This window comes from Microcaecilia unicolor, chromosome 6, assembly GCF_901765095.1.
Source record: "Microcaecilia unicolor chromosome 6, aMicUni1.1, whole genome shotgun sequence".
Taxonomy (NCBI): Eukaryota; Metazoa; Chordata; class Amphibia; order Gymnophiona; family Siphonopidae; genus Microcaecilia; species Microcaecilia unicolor.
Window position 1 is genome coordinate 193,043,005 of NC_044036.1, and position 15,100 is coordinate 193,058,104.

General features: G+C 43.7%; 1 protein-coding gene across 1 annotated transcript in view; it reads left to right on the forward strand.

Moving 5' to 3' along the window:
- The window catches only part of SEMA3B (semaphorin 3B), a 229,508-nt gene that overhangs the window by 201,640 nt on the left and 12,768 nt on the right, over positions 1-15,100 (forward strand). The window contains 3 exon segments of the mRNA XM_030205932.1: positions 2,896-3,053; positions 10,372-10,427; positions 13,866-14,005. Coding sequence (XP_030061792.1) covers positions 2,896-3,053; positions 10,372-10,427; positions 13,866-14,005 — 354 coding nt within the window.

The window sequence follows — 15,100 nt, forward strand, 5'->3', positions numbered from 1 at the left end:
CCCCCCCCCACCCCCCCCCCCCCCCCCCCCCACAGGGTAGGAATGGTGCTCAGTTCAGGTTGTTATTTATCATCCTCAGGATGGGCTGGCCCAAGGCAAGATGCTGCCTGAGGCGGAGCTTGCGTGCACCCCCTCCCGGGTATTTTAGCTCATCACAGTGAGATTCCAAACCCGGCAGCGATTCCTATACGCTGCCCTGCCGCTGCTGTAACCCACCTGTTCCCTGTACTGAGTCTGCCTGAGCAAAACAGGAAGTTACTTCAGGCTGCCGCAGTAAAGGGAAGAGACGGGTGCCGGCGGCAGCAGGGCAGCATATGGGAAATACTGCTGCTAGGTTTGGAACGTCACCGTGATGAGGTAAAACACCGCAAAGCCACTCCTGAGATGCCGCTCCTAAAGAGTGCCGCCTGAGGGCTCCCACCTCAGGTGGCCTAATGGTCGGGCCACCCCTGATAAGTACATCATCAAAGACTATAAACAAGAAGGATAAAATCCCCACACAAACAGTAGAATGGAAAAGTGAGCAAAATAACCAAAATGAATAAAGTTCAGTCCAGTCGTAAAAGTCTTTAATAAAGAAATGCTGTTTTCATCTATAGAGGTCTATTAGAAGCAAAAGATTCTTCCATCATAAAAGTCTATAGACAGTATTCACTCATTATAATGAGTGAATAAATACTGTGTTCATTTCCAAAGATCTGTGGCACACAGCTAAAAGGACTTGATATGGCTATGTTTCAGAAAACAATGCATAATTTGGCGGGGCATTTTCAATATGACGTCTAAGTCTGACTTTGGACATTTTGCAAAAAAACATCTAAAATCTGAATAGGAAAGAATGTCATTTTCAAAAAAGAAAAACATCCATCTTTTTTTTTTTTTTTCAAAAATACTGTGTAGAACAAGATTTTGTGATTTGGACATTTTTTTTGGTCCATTTTCGAAAATAAAACGTCCAGGTGCAGAACGCACAAAATCAAGCCATTGAGATGTAGGAGGAGCCAGCATTTTTAGTAGACTGGCAATACGGACATCCCAGGAGAGCAATGGGGCACCCTAGTGGGCACTGCAGAGGACTTCATAAAATGTTGACAGGTACACATCTCACTGTTGCTCCCTTATCTTGTCTGTGGAGCCCCCCCAAACCCCACTACCCCTATCTGTACAGCACTACCATAGCCCTTATGGGTGAAGGGAGCACCTATGTGTGAGTACAGTGGGTTTCTGGTGAGTTTTGGAGGGCTCATAGTTTCCTCCACAAGTGTAACAGGTATGGGAGGTATGGGCCTGGGTCCACCTGTCTGCAGTGCACTGCACCAAGCACTACACTACTCCAGGGACCTGCATGCTGTTCTAATGGACCTGAGTATAACATCTAAGGGTGACACATAGGCTGGCAAGTAATGTTTTAAATCATATTTTGGGGGGATGGGAGGAGATTAGTGACCACTGGGGGAGTAAAGGAGAGGTCATCCCTGATTCCCTCTAGTGGTCATCTGGTCATTTAGAGCACCTTTCTGTGCCTTATTCATTATAAAAACAGGTCTAGCTCAAAATGTCTTAGTTTTAGTCCTGGACGGTTTTGTTCTGTTCCATTATGGCTGAAAAACATCCAAGTGTTAGGAATGGCCAGATCCAGCCCTTAACACGCCCCCTTGTGATTTGAACGCACTTCTGATGGACTTCATCGAATAACGTCTAAAAATTGGTTTTGAAAATATCGGCCGAGGACGCCAATCTCTTAATCACGCCCCAGTCCCGCCTTCGGTACGGTGCCGACACGCCCCTGTGAACTTTGGTCATCCCCGCGATGGAAAGCAGTTGAGGGCGCCCAAAATCGGCTTTCGATTATGCCGATTTGGGCGACCCTGAGAGAAGGACACCCATCTTCCGATTTGTGTTGGAAGATGGGCACCCTTGACTTTCGAAAATTCCCCCGTTTGTGTCATCAGCAAATTTAATTATCTCACTAGTTACTCCCATCTCTAGGTCATTTATAAATATATTAAAAAGCAGCGGTCCCAGCACAGACCCCTGGGAAACCCCACTAACTACCCTTCTCCATTGAGAATACTGACCATTTAACCCTACTCTCTGCTTTCTATCTTTTAAACAGCTTTTAATCCACAATAGAACACTAACTCCTATCCCATGACTCTCCAATTTCCTCTGGAGTCTTTCATGAGGTACTTTGTCAAACGCCTTCTGAAAATCCAGATATACAATATAAACCGGTTCATCTTTATCCACATGTTTGTTCACCCCTTCAAAGAAATGTAGTAGATTGGTGAGGCAAGATTTCCCTTCACTAAATCCATGTTTGACTTTGTTTCATTAATCCATGCTTTTGAATATGCTCTGTAATTTTGTTCTTAATAATAGTCTCTACCATTTTGCCTGGCACCGATGTCAGACTCACTGGTCTATAATTTCCCGGATCTCCTCTGGAACCTTTTTTAAAAATTGGCGTTACATTGGCTACCCTCCAATCTTCCGGTACCATGCTCGATTTTAAGGATAAATTACATATTACTAACAATAGCTCCGCAAGCTCATTTTTCAGTTCTATCAGTACTCTGTTTTCATTTCATTTAATATCCGCTTTATCCTGTTTGGTCCAGAACTGATTACAACAAAAGAATAAAAATAGGAAGTCATGTAAAATATAATGCAGTAAATTCAGAATCAAAGAAATGATTCATTGTAAAATTACAGAGCAAATAATACATAAAATATTGATAACAAACTAACAACAACATAATGGAAAACAAAAATAGATAAAACACCACCACCATCTTGAAAAGAAACATTTAAATAAAAAGGTCTCAATATGATGATGAAATTGGCTATATGTCGAACATCTTACTTCTTGTTTTATCTCCTTTTTTTCTACAGCAACAGCTGTATCTTGGGTCAAAATCATCCATTTCCCAGTTGCCATTACACCGCTGTGGAAACTATGGCAAAGCGTGTGCCGAATGCTGTCTGGCTAGAGATCCTTACTGCGCCTGGGACGGGAGTACCTGCACCCGCTACTTACCTAACACTAAAAGGTTGGTACACAGAGTCGTAGTAAGTGGGGGGGCCAGAGCCTGAAGTGGGAGGGCACAATTTGTCCCCACTCCTCCGCTCCCCCCTCCACCAAAACACCACATACCTTGGCTGGCAGGGGTCCCCAACCCCCACCATCTGAAGCTTTTCTCCAGCGCTGCTCTCCTCACATTGCGCATGCTCGATTTTAATGAACCGAACATGCACGCGACGAGAGGGAAGCAGGGCAGGCAATGTAAGGAGAGCAGCACTGGAGAAATGCTTCAGCTGGCGGAGGTTGGGGACCCCCTGCCAGCCAAACTTGGGGCCCTGGATCCATTTTGGGGGGGCGCAAGCTCCTGTGGCCCCCTGCAGCTACGCCACTGCTCTTAGCAGCAGGACTCTAGTGCCAGGAATCACACTCTTCACCTCTGAGGCCTGAAGGGAAAATAATTCAGTAGAATTACCCACCCAAATTATGCTGAATTTCTTCACATGGCTCCCTATTTGTAACAAATAAATGAAGTTTTATTCGAAGAGCAGCCTTTAAAAATAGAAACGTGCTTGTGTTATGCTATTATGTTGACGTGTTAATAAAATCCCAACAAGTTTCGGCAGCGGACTGCCTGCATCAGGGCCATGCTTATCCTTAGCATAGGTATTATATCTTTTGCAAATAGTAACATCCACTTTTGACTTTTAAGGGCCCTTCTACTAAGCCACGTAAGCGCCTACGTGTGCCCAACACGCGCCAAATTGCAGTTACCGCCCAGTTACCGCATGGCCCTTGCAGTAATTTCAATTCTGGTGCGCGTCTGCTACGTGCATCTGAAAAATATTATTTATTTTCTGACGCACGGCAGCTACGTGCTTCGACCATTACCACATGAAGACCTTACCACTAGGTCAATGGCTGGCGGTAAGGTCTCAGACCCAGAATGGACGCACGGTACTTTTAATTTTGCCACACGTCCATTTTCGGCAAAAATTTGCAAAAAAAGGCATTTTTGTAGATGCGCTAAAAAATAATTCTGTGCATGCCCAAAACACGTGTCTACACTACCACAGGCCATTTTTCAGCACACCTTAGTAAAAGGACCCCACAGTGACTACTGATAAAGTAAATACATTTTTAGAAACATTTTTATGTGCTCATAGATTTTCTTAAGGACTAGCTTAGACCAACTTGGTCTAATATAGTCCAGTGGCTGCTACAGGGGCAAGGAAATGATTGAGAGATAGTGATTACAGAGGGTAGAAATATGGCAATGGGGAGTAGATTAAAGATGAAAGAGAAAGGAGAGCTGGGGAGGAGTAAGATGGGGAACAGGAGAGCTAGTGGGTGAAAGAAGATGGAAATTTGATATGTAGTTGAAAAGTAAAAAGGAGAAGGGTGAGAGAGAGGCAGAAAAGAGCTAAAAAAGAATGATCAATATGTGAGAGGCAGGAATAGTGAGGCAACAGACAGGAGAGAGGAGAAAAGACAAATGGACTGCAGCCGCTTGAAGAATTAGCAGACGACAGAGAGGAAAGCAGAAAAGAGAAAAGAGAAACTGGAACCAGCAAGATGGAAAAATAAAATATCCAGACAACAAAGGTAGAAACAAAGCATTTTACTTTGAATGTTTTAAATGGAATATGTTAGCTTTTGGAAATGTGCATAGCAAATGTCTTTGTATTGTGTTCTGTAAAAAAGGAAATGCATCTGTTTTATGTCTCCAGGGTTGCAGTAATGTTATGTTTAACTTCTTGGGGTTCCCTTTCAATTTTTGTCAGTGTCACGCTTCTAACGGAACTTCTAGGTTAGTGAGCCCTTGGACCACTGCCGAGGAGCGGCAGCGGCAGGAGAATCACCCAAACACAGGACAGGCAGAGCAGACTTCCCGGTACCCTGGGCCGAAACTCTCAGAGCAGCTGAGGCAGCTCAGACTGACACCAACTGGACCAGAAATAGCCCAAACTTCACCTGCACTTAACCACCGTTCCTCAGAGGTTGAGCCCCAGAGTGCGGGCGGGCGGTCGGCAGGACTTACCGGACAGGGCAGGAAAGCAGAGCTGCAGGAACCAGCAGGCTAAAGGAACCAGGAACCCGGCTGGAGCAGGGCAGGCAGCCGACAGCAGAGAAAGCCAGGAGACAAGCCGGGTCTGGCCAGGCAGCAGTCAGAAGAGCAAATCAAAAGACAGGCTGGGTCTGGGCAGGCAGCAGTCAGTAGAATAAGTCAGTAACTAAGCAGGGTCAAAACCTAAAACAGGAAAAACTCAGCAGCACTGCAAACGACTTCCACCAAAGGAAACTCCTCTGAGGACCTCTGCTGCAAGGCAACTAGGAACCTTTCCAGGTGGTTAATAAAGGCAGCCCACAAGGGAGTTCTCCAGGTACGGGTACTGCTTAGTTCCAAAAAACTCCCAAAACAATCTGGAGGGCTGGAAGATCCGGACTGGACCGGCATATCTTCTGGAACATGGGAAACGGTAAACCATCAATTCGCAGCATTCCCAAGGTCTAACCCCCGGGGCCCGAGGTGACTGCAAGCCAGGAACCTGAACACAACCGTGACCAAAGGCGCCCGGTATAAGAGGCTTGGAAAGGCTAAGCCTCCCCCCTGCTGCAGCAGAATGGATCAGCTGTGGAGTCCAGCTGCTCTGAGGGGATTACATTGTTGATTTACCTCCATCCTCACTGCAGGAGCTGCAGTGAAAGCCCTCTAGCAGTTGTAGAAATTGGTTTATGGTTTGTTTACCTTACTGCTGGGAAAGCAGGGGGGGTTGGCTGGAGGTGTTGTAGGATCGTTATCACAGATAATAAATTATCTGCGTCCAAGATTCCCAAACACAACTATCTGCACACAGACTGCTCAGCACTCTGTCTAGGGGGCGGGAACCTTGGATTAGAGCCTATACAGTTCTTCCGAGAGAAAGGAATGCGACTAGAAAAGCAAGCTGATATATATATATTAGATTTATTATGGTATATCAGGTAAGAAAACAGAGCTAAGGTATACAAAATAGAACTCTGCAAAGCTTTGGCTGAATACAAAATTACTGGCTGATAAGAGTTACACTCATACGTCACACTACTAAACACTAATTCTTACTGGTTACCAGATAAAATTACACCACTGATCAGACACACTATGTTACGAGGTAGTACAGTTATTAGCAGCTTCTCCTGATCACAAGTATGACGGCACCAGCCTTCTGCTCAGGTAAATACCACTAACTAGCCCCCGACTGATAGGGAATAGATCACTGTGTCTCTCACCCGGCTGACCTTCGTGGCAGTCTCTCGGGATTTGCACAGAATACGCCTCAGACTCAAGCTGGATTCACAGCGAGTCTCAGTCGCAGCTGGAAGGGAACTCTGCAGCAGATAAGGAGGTCACAGGTCACTCAGGGCAGGTACAGCTGAACCACGATACTTTCCTCCAGATACACAGTTCATCAGTTGGTGGACCTTATTAGGTCTCACTGGTTTTATTTTCACCTCCACCTTCTTCCAAGGCTTCCGACTAACTCTTCTTGTTCCCGCTCTTCCCAGTATCTCTTGGTCCGGTGGCTGCAGGAACCAATCTGGATCCTCCTCGGTTCACTGCATGGCAAGAACAGTTCTTTGTTCTTGACCTTCAAGCTGTTACATTTTGGTTTGCATTTTCTGTTTCTCACCCGCCTTGCTGGAGCCACCCTCTCAGAGAGATAAGGGGGCCTGCTTTGCCCACAGCATGTCCTTGGTGTTGAGCTTCTGCTGTAATTTTCCACAAGCTGCAAAGCTGTTTCTTGTTGACACAGAGATGTGCGGGTCAGATTTTACAGTCTCCATTTTGCTGTCATAGGATTATACAGGCCAAGGCCCGCAAGGTGAGACACACAGGGAAATACTCCTACATATTCCCCCCCTTGGAGATGGAATTTACTACAAAGGAGTAAAAGCCTTTTCCAACCTAACTAGTAATACAGCTAGACTGGTTAAGTCAGACTCATGGTCAAGACTGAAGACATAAAACAGTAAATGTCATTAACTCAATACTAACACGCTATCAATGATAACTAGAAGCAAATACTTCATCAATCATAAGCATTGTTCAAACGTAGTTTCAAAAATACTAATACAGCAAACTACTAATACTAGAACACTCTTAGTGTGTTAGCAGTTATGTCTTAACACATGAAATTATCATCATGATACTATAAAATGCATGGCAAAAGCATTAGCAATAGTAGTACAGAATATGAAAATGTAAACTAAGATGTTGCATAGTGGAGAGTTACTCATGGTTGACCTCCACAAAGTCTAACAAAGTCAATAGTATGAGAGTCTTTAGACTGTAAAACGACAATGTCCAAACCAAAGTCAATAGGGTGGACCGTGATGAATGATGAGGTGTAAATGGACAACTTCTCACATCAAGAAGACATCAATACAGGAACAATAATGGTCCACGTAATAGTGGGTTGCCAGGGAGATATTTAACAAGGATGACTTCCTGACCTGCACTGAGGACAGATAGCAGCAGAACGGATACTGGGCCAGCATGATCAGAAAAAGTCACCAGACAACAAAGGTAGAAAAGATCATTTTATTTTCATTATAGTGTTTGGAATATGTCCACTTTGAGAATCAGGTGCTCAACATTAAAAGTTTATATTTATTTACTTATTTATGGAATTTTATCCCACATTAAACATGAATTAGGGTGTTTTGTGGCTCAACATGAGAATTGTGATATTATGATTCCTTGTTTCATATTGTTGACGGTCTGCATTTTCCATATAGGTGGTATATTGGTGTATTAGGTTCTGCCCAGTGTAATATTTATGGTACAGTAAGGTTCTGAGTGTGTTTTTGGACAAAGTTGTGCATAGTGTTTTGCAGTTGAGCGATTGTGGTTAGAATATGTTTTGAGCAACCACTTTATTCTTTGACATATGATACATATCTAATATCTAAATTTAATAAAAGGTATTAATTGTGACTTATTTTTATTTATTTTTTTCTGCTTGTTATCAGACAATTATGGATTTAAGCTCCACCCCTGACCCCACCCCTAACCCCGCCCCCTTTAGCCTCCCCAAACAGTTGAGCCACCGACCGCTTATGACCGTGACAGTCAGCCATCATTGCTATAGACCGGTTGCTAGTATTCCAGTTTTTTCTAAAGTGTCGGAAGCTATAGTTACAGAGCACTTATATCAATTTTTAGAGAACTGTAACTGAATTTTAAACACTGGTTTCAGGGCCTTTCACAGTATGAAGTCGGCCTTGTTAGCACTGGTCTCAGATGCTAAAGCTTTGCTGGCGAAAGGAACTACGTCCATTCTACTGCAATTTGATCTGACAGCTACCTCTGACATGGTAGACCATACGACTCTTCTCAAATTGAACTCACTAGGAATTACTGGCAATGACTTTTCATGGTTCTCTGACTTTTTACTGAACAGACGTTATACCGTTAAAATGAGGGAGGTTTTATCTGAGAGCTGGATTTCTCCTTGTGGGGTTCCCCAGGGTTCACCCCTTTCCCCTATCTTGTTTAACATAGATATGGCTTGTTTTGAGGCAGGTTTTTCTGCATTGAAAGTTTTATTCCTGTGTACACGATATGTTTATTTTAGTCCCCAAATCTGATGATTATCTTATTACTATGTCAAAGGTTGCCTCCTGCATCTCACTCATTGAACATCACAGTGTAATTCTTGGTTTTAAATTAAATGACAAGACAAAATTATTATGGATAGATACTGTTCTAAAGTCAATTCCTGAAACATGACTTGTCCTTAAAGGTTGAGCGCACTGTTAAGGTACTGGGCATTATCCTGACTCTACTCTTTCTTTTGAACCACAGGTTAGTCATATTGTTACAACAGTATTCTTTAAGCGTCAATTGTTGCATAATGTTCGTCATTATTTTGACAGAAGACATCTCACTGTATTAGTTCAGGCTCTTGCTCTATCCCATTTAGATTACTGTAACAGTCTGTATTCGTCTATCACTGTTGACTGCAAACTAAATTGCAGATCCTACAAAACACTTCTGCCAAACTTCTATTCCACTTAAAGAAACATGATAGTATCACCTCAGCCCTGCCTTCCTGACACTGGTTGCCTCTACAAGCCCACATCTCATTTAAACTAGCTTGCTTGGTATTTCAAATGTTTAATGGAATCGGTCAAGAATATCTGTTAAACTTGGTGGTCTTTCTTTTTAAGAGATCCTCAAGAACAAGAGACCCTTTTCTCTTACTCTTTCCTTTGTTTGTTGGCATTAAATATAAGAAAATTCTAGAAAAATCTTTTGGCTACCAAGCTGTTCAATTCTGGCTCTCATTACCTAAGGACCTGCATTCTGTTACCTCTTACACTGTTTTTCATAAGAATTTTAAAACATACTTATTTAGGAAATATTACACCTGAACTCTGTAGAATTTATTATGTTTCTTGGTTTAATATGTTATTAGTCTGTAACCTGCTTTGAACCACCATTTGGTTTGAGACTTAGCAGGATATAAGAGCTATGTCATATCATATATCTCATAACAAACTTCATTTATTCATTGGCCACTGACTTGTCCCTTTGGCTGCTTCATTCCCTGTTTTTATACAGCACCTAAACCAAACCTCAGAGGGGGAAAAGATTAGAGAGGGGGAGATGCTGGAAGGAAGGAGGCAAGAGAGAGGGGTGGGATATACTGAATGTAAAGGGGAAGGAGTTAGAAGGAGAGATGCTGGAGGGAAGGGGCATAGAGAGATAGAGAAAGAGAGGGAGATGCTGGATGGAAGCGGGCAAGAGAGGGGTAAACGCTGGCTGGAAGGGAGCAAGCAAAGGGTGATACTGGATGGTAGTGAGTAAAAGAGGGGAGATGCTCAATGGAAAAGGCAAGAATGGGGAGACACTGAATGGAACGGAAGAGAAAGGGGGGAATATGCTGTATGGAAGGGGAGGAGAACAGAAGATGTTGGAGGGGGAGAGGGTGGATAGGGAAGAGGCGATAAGAGATGCTGGATGGAAGGGGAGGGTATAGCAAGGGGAGATGCTGGATAGAAAGGGAGGGTTTATAGGGGGATGCTGGATGGAGGGGGAAAGGATTAGAGAGGGAGAGATGCTGGAGAATGATGAGGAAAAGGCAGATATGCTGGACAAATAATTCTGTATTCAAGGAAAAAAATCATGGAGAAAGGACCATGGTTGGCTGACAAATGTATTATATGTGGGAATGGAGTGGGTATTGCATCGTTCGTGGAAAAAGTGTTTATGTATCAGTACATATTCTCAGTTCAGAAATGTCACAGCTGAGCAACAGAATACTCCAACTAGTTGGAACTCTCTTTTCTCTTTCCCGTTGCAGGCGCTTTCGGCGACAGGACGTAAGGAATGGGGATCCCAGCATCCTATGCTCTGGAGGTTAGTCTCATGCTGGAGTCTTTCATGTCTTCTCTTGCCTACATTGTACAGGACTCTTCTGCACTATCCACTGTAAATGAAATCCTTCTTGCCAAACACTTATCCTGCTCCCTGCTTCCTCTCGACTTATCACATTTAATGCAGGGTGGTGCATTTAATAGAAAGAGATTTAGCTCATGCCTTTTCAGAGGTTGCACAAGGTGAGTTAGATTCAGATATTGTAGTTAATTCTGTGCCCCCCTCAGAGGGCTTACAATCTAAGGGCTAGATTTACAAACATGCACTGATGTGGCAGGGGAACGCAGAATTTGAAAAGAAGCTTGCTATACAGACATAATAAAACCTTTTCAGATACATTTGAAGCACAGCTCAGGAGAGGGACCTTTGAGTGATGCTGTCTGAGGATCTCAAGGTAACGAAACAGTGTGACAAAGCGGTGGCCACGGCCAGAAGGATGCTAGGCTGCCCAGAGAGGAGTATAACCAGCAGAAGAAAGGAATTGATGCTTGTGAGGGCCCACTTGGAGTACTGTGTTAAGTTTTGGAGGCTGTATCTTGCTAAGGGTGTAAAAAGACTTGAAGCCATTTAGAGAAAAGTGACCAAAATGGTATAGGGTTTGTGTCACAAGACGTGTGAGGCAAGACTTGATGACCTGAACATGTATGCCCTGAAGGAAAGAAAAGACAGGGATGATATGATACAGACATTCAAATATTTGAAAGGTATTAATTTACAAACAAACCTTTCACAGAGACGGGAAGGTGGTAAAACTAGAGGACATGAACAGAGTACTTTTTCACAGAAATGGTGTTAGATACCTGGAATGCCCTCCTGTGGTGGTGGAGATGAAAATGGTAATGGAATTTTAAATTGCCTGGTATAAACACAAAGGAGTCCTGTATAGAAGATATGGAACCAAAAAAACTTGGCGGTCATTAGATGGCAACACTAGTAATTGGGAACTGAAGCCAGTGCTGGGCACACTTGTACAGTCTGTGCCCTGATCGTGGCTGGACAGATTTCAGCTTCCATAACTGGAGAACAAGACCAGTGCCGGCAGACTTCTACGGTCTGTGCCCTGAAAATGACAAGGACAAATCAGGATCAGGTATATGTATCATACCTTTATACTATGAGTTTATCTTGTTGTGCAGACTGGATGGACCATACAGGTCTTAATCTGTCATCTACTATGTTAAGAAGACTGTGAGGGAGTCAGTCAGATGATTGAGGGGGTAAAAGGAGCACTCGGGGAGAACAAGGTGATAGCAGAAAGACTAAGGGACCTGTTTACTAAATTGTGCTAAGTTTCTGCTCTTGCCACACCTAAAATGCAGAATTCAGGTGCAATAGATGCAAAGTTCATGTGTGAATGTGGCGGGGGGGGGGGGGGGGGGGGGGGCGTACCAAGCATCTGCCCTGTTTTATCATACACAGCAGACACTTACCGCGCAGAGACCATATTACACGCACTTGTGCTATGTGCAAATACATGTAACATGGGCCCCAGAACTAGTGCAATGACAGGAAAGAGAACGTACTGCATAGTTCTCCTCTCGCTACTTCCTGATCAGCACCCCCCTCAGACGTTCATCCTCACACAATCAAGGACCCCCCTCCCAAGATCCAACCACCCTCTCACAATCAAGGCCCTCCGAAAACATCAAACCACCCCCCAAGATAAACCCCTCAGCATCAATCCCAAAAGGAACCCCCCTCCCCAAGAGCAGAAGCTTCCACCACCACTGGACTTAACTGGGGATTTCTTTGGTACTCAAGTGGAGCAGGGTCAGGCCCTTCTGCTCCTGTCCTGCTAGCTCCTGGGGTTCAAAATGGCACCTGTGACCTCTAGTGGTAGTCTCACAGTATTACCACTAGGATTGTCTTGCCATATAAGGTTGCATTAAGTATTGAGGTACTGTTGGTAGTCATGACAGCTAATGCATGGTTCCATCCCTTGAGCTAGTTGTGAATGACAGCCATGCTTCATCTCCACTCATGACCTGCCTGAATCCCACCCTTCCTGGCCTAAGCAACTAGTGTGGATTGTGCAAACTGCTATCACACGCCAACACCTGTGCTATCTACTAAGCACAATTTAGTAAAGCTTCCCCTAAATTAATTCTTTGCTTTGGTCTTTACTGAGAAGGATGTAAAGGAAAATGATAAAGGGGATGGGACAACTTCCCTATGAGGAAAGGCTAAAGCGGCTAGGGCTCTTCAGCTTGGAGAAAAGGCGGCTGAGGGGAGATATGATAGAGGTCTATAAAATAATGAGTGGAGTTGAACGGGTAGATGTGAAGCGTCTGTTCACGCTTTCCAAAAATACTAGGACTAGGGGGCATGCGATGAAGCTACAATGTAGTAAATTTAAAACGAATCGGAGAAAATTTCCTTCACTCAACGTGTAATTAAACTCTGGAATTCGTTGCCAGAGAATGTGGTAAAGGCGGTTAGCTTAGCAGAGTTTAAAAAATGTTTGGCCGGCTTCCTAAAGGAAAAGTCCATAGACTTATTAAATGGACTTGGGGAAAACCCACTATTTCTGGGATAAGCAGTATAAAATGTTTTGTACTTTTTTGGGATCTTGCCAAGTATTTGTGATCTGGATTGGCTGCTGTTGGAAACAGGATACTGGGCTTGGTGGACCTTTGGGCTTTCCCAGTATGGCTGTACTTAAGTACCCATGCCAGAAATGGTATTTTAACACAATTTGGAGGAAATGAAACAAATCTCGGTGAACCTGGAAGATGAAATATGTCAAACTGACAAGACTGGATGTTACGCACAGAGTACTGAAAGAACTGCCAGTTTTTAAAAGCAGTTCCAGAAATGATCCAGCTCTTTGCTGGCAGCAAGCAGCGACTTGTACCCTGCCCTGGGGACAGGGTCCAGGGTCCTTGTGCCTACTCACTCAGGCCCACCCAGAATTGGGTGTCTGTTTATGCCCCTGCTGCACACTAGCCATATGTTTTGAAGTCATCTGAAGCCATCAACTCTCTTTAATCCAACTGATTGTCTCATCCACAACACTTACAAAAATGAGTCAAGCTGTACAATTCACTGCTGGAGGATACAGTCAAGACAATTAGCATAGCTGGGTTTTAAAAGATTTACTCAGCTTCTTAGTCATGAAGAACACCTCTTATCTCTGGAGGTGAGCAACAACAAAAGGATCCATCCTTTTGAGATCTTCTGGATACTGCCTAGTGACCTAAATCAGCCACTGTCGAAGCTTGATGGACTCTTGTTGAACCTACGTCTCCCTTGGTTTTCTGGAACAGCCCATCTACCCTACTCCTCGGACTTTCTCTTGCTGGTGTACGTAGGGACTTTGTGTGCCTCCACCTTGGTGTGATTCAGCATGGCATATCTTATGTTACTATGTTAAATGAGCAATGCTTGCCAGGAACCAATGACAGTACTTGTTCTTTGCAGATCACCACAGAAACAACGTAGTAGAAAAGAAGCTGTATGGTGTGGAGGGCAGCAGCGTATTCCTAGAGTGCTTGCCCAAGTCTCTACAAGCTCATCTCATGTGGACTCATCAGAAAGGAAGTGAGAGCCCAAGGAAAGAGGTAGGAAGTGATCTTCAAATAAACAGGTAACACGTGTAGACTATGCACTTTTTACGTTGCTGATTCAAAGTTTTTCTCATTGAGAAATTTCCAGAATGTTTTGTTACAAGAGGTAGAAAACCAGAATTGACTTATGGTCAGCAGATTAATTTACTTCTACATTCTCCCTCGCTTCTTCTGTCCTAGCTCTCTTTTCTTTTTGCCACCCTGCTGTGTGCTGCATAAGTCAACGAGTTTCTGTTTAAGAACGAAGGTGGTGGTTCTTATAGAGTCATCCCATCATTACACAATACTACCCCCGAACCGGTAGAAAGGCTAAAGTAGTGCAATAGAAGAGAAACAGAGATCAGAAAGGCATCCCATAACTATCTTAAAAGACAGAAAATAAAGAATTTTGTCAAGATCAAAAAATAAGGGGCCCTTTTACTAAGTTGCATAGGCGCCTACGCATGCCCCAACTCATGTCAATTCAGAGTTACTGCCCGGCTACCGTGTGGCCCGTGCGGTAATTTCATTTTTTCCGCACATCTGCTTCGCACACTAGAAAATATATTTTATTTTCTGGTGCAAGGCAAAAATCAGGCAGTAACTCCGATGATGCGTGTATGCGATTACCGCATGGTTAACGCGAGAGACCTTACCGCTAAGTCAGTGACTGGCAGTAAAGTCTCAGACCCAAAATGGACGTGCACCAATTTTTATTTTGCCGCACGTCCATTTTCAGCAACATTTTTAAAAAAGTGCACTGAAAAATGGATCTGCACGCGTGCACAACACGAGCCTATACTACCGCAGCCCATTTTTCAGCGCACCATAGTAAAAGGACCCCTCCTTTGAGAAGCCAAGTAGTTACTCCACTTGCCTTCTGAACTGGGTGCATAATTATATCTGTAGTCCATGCTTCACAAAACACTGTCAGATGCAGTCTAATGTCCCCTGATCTAAATGTCACATTTTAGTTTAATCAGCTTTATAGAACAAACAAATAAAGATATATTCATCCATCAAAAACTAAAGTTGTTCAGCATTTTATGTCATTCCCTTCTCTCTTCCCTTCCCCCACCCTTCTTCCATAGCAATAACAACTTGTACAAT